Source organism: Colobus angolensis, unplaced genomic scaffold (genome assembly GCF_000951035.1).
Source record: "Colobus angolensis palliatus isolate OR3802 unplaced genomic scaffold, Cang.pa_1.0 Scaffold97, whole genome shotgun sequence".
NCBI classification, from domain to species: domain Eukaryota; kingdom Metazoa; phylum Chordata; class Mammalia; order Primates; family Cercopithecidae; genus Colobus; species Colobus angolensis.
In genome coordinates, this window is record NW_012123709.1 from 199,398 (window position 1) to 201,547 (window position 2,150).

Here is a 2,150-nt window from a genome sequence, read left to right on the forward strand (position 1 = left end):
ACCTTGGCCTCCCAAAGTGTTGGGATTAAGGTGTGTGCCCCTGTACCTGGCCAAGAATGCCATTTTAATAATACTGAGTTTTCCCATCCATGATATGGAATGTTTTTCTTTATGTAAATCTTCCATTTTTCTCAGCAATATTTTAAGAGTTTTTGCTGTACAAATCTTACATTCCTTTTGTTAAATTTATTCCTAAGTATTTTATTCTTTTTCATGCTGTGAAGTTTTTTTTTAAGCTTGACTTTTGAATTGTTATGGTCTAGTATATAGAAATACAATGGATTTTTGTATATTGATACTGTATTCTGCAACTTTCCTGAACCAGTTTATTTAGTTCTAGTTTTTCTTGTGGGTGGATTCCTTAGGATTTTCTACATATAGCACCATGTCATCAGTAAATAGTTTTCCTTCTTCCATTCCAATCCGGATGCTACTTATTTCATTTGCTTGTCTGACTACATTGTCCACAATCTTTGGTACATTGCTGAATGTAAATAGTGAAAGTGGGCATCCTTGCCTTGTTACTGACTTTAGGGGGAAAAGCATTCAGAATTTCACCATTAAGGCCGGGTGCAGTGGCTCACACCTATAATCCCAGCACTTTTGGGAGGCCAAGGCAGGCAGATCACTTGAGGTCAGGAGTTTGAGACCAGCCTGGCCAACATGGAGAAACCCTGTCTTTTCTAAAAATACAAAAATTAGCTGGGCGTGGTGACACACGCCTGTAGTACCAGCTATTCGGGAGGCTGAGGCAGGAGAGTCACTTGAACCCAAGAGGTGGAAGTTGCAGTGAGACAAGATACCACCACTGCATTCCAGTCTGGGCAACAGAGGACTTTCACCATTTAGTATGATGCTACCTGTAGGTATTTCACAGATGCCCTTCAGCAGGACCTCTGATACATGTTATATTCATTATTGAGAGTGAGATATTGAAGCCTGTATCCATTACTGAAAATGAAAGACTGGTCCCCTACTATTATTGTTGAGTTGTCTATTTTCCCCTTTAATTCAGTTTTTGTTTCGTGTATTTTGGGGCTTTGTTGTTAGGCGTGTGTATATGTTTACAACTGTTATATCTTCCTGACAAACTGACCTTTTAATTATAAAATGTTCCTCTTTGTATATAATGTGTTTGTATTAAAGTGTACTTTGTCTGATAATAGTATAGCCACTCAGGGTCTCTTATGGTTACTATTTGCATGCAATATCTTTTTCCATTCTTTTACTTTCTAAAGGGTTTCTCTGGAAGAAAACATATAGTTGGATTTTTTTTTTTTTTTAATCCAGTCTGAGAGCAACTCTAAAGAATGCCTTTTTCTGGCCAGGTGTGGTGGCCCATGCCTGTAATCTCAGCACTTTGGGAGGTCAAGGGAGGTGGATCACCTGAGGTCAGGAGTCCAAGACCAGCCTGGCCAACATGGTGAAACCCCATCTCTACTAAAAATACAAAAATTTAGCTGGGCGTGGTGGCAGGTGCCTGTAATCTCAGCTACTAGGGAGGCTGAGGTGGGAGAATTGCTTGAACCCAGGAGGTGAAGGTTGCAGTGAGCTGAGATCACACCATTGTACTCTAGCCTGGGTGACAAGAGCGAGTCTCCATCTGGGAAAAAAAAACAACAACAACGCCTTTTTCTACTAAGGAAGTCACTCTTTTGAACCACACATATAACTTTGGGAAGTGGGGTTACAGAAGAAACACTCTTCGGCCAAACGAACCCGGGCAGTCACTACTTTGATAAGTGTAGCCATATTCTCTCTTATCTAAACCAGTAACCTACCTCTCAGCCACTGCCAGCAGTCGTTCTGGCCTAAAGGTACCCTCGGTGTCAATGTACATGGCCTTTCCTTCACCTCCACCCCGGTCAATGGGAAGCTATAGAGAACAAAAACAACAGTGGAAATGAACATTATATTTCTGATATAGCTGACCAAGTTTCTCATGACATCTTTGTAATTCCTCCAAGGCAAAGGGGAAAAAACACTTAAGAATGAGAGTGGTAGGAAGGTGGCATTCCCTTCTGATATTAATAGCAATACAGCTAGAAAAAAATGTAAAGCTGATTGTGTCTCAATACATACAGCTGTCTTGTCAGAACTGGACTGCTTAGAAATACAGCCCAAAGGCTGGGTGCAGTGGCCCAAGCCTG

The 2,150-nt window shown here is 41.0% G+C and overlaps 1 protein-coding gene across 1 annotated transcript in view; it reads right to left on the minus strand.

Moving 5' to 3' along the window:
* RAD51 (RAD51 recombinase) overlaps nucleotides 1–2,150 on the minus strand; it is a 37,746-nt gene that overhangs the window by 9,066 nt on the left and 26,530 nt on the right. Inside the window, exon 6 of the mRNA XM_011932712.1 lies at nucleotides 1,782–1,876. Coding sequence (XP_011788102.1) covers nucleotides 1,782–1,876 — 95 coding nt within the window. The remainder of the gene's footprint in view (nucleotides 1–1,781; nucleotides 1,877–2,150) is intronic.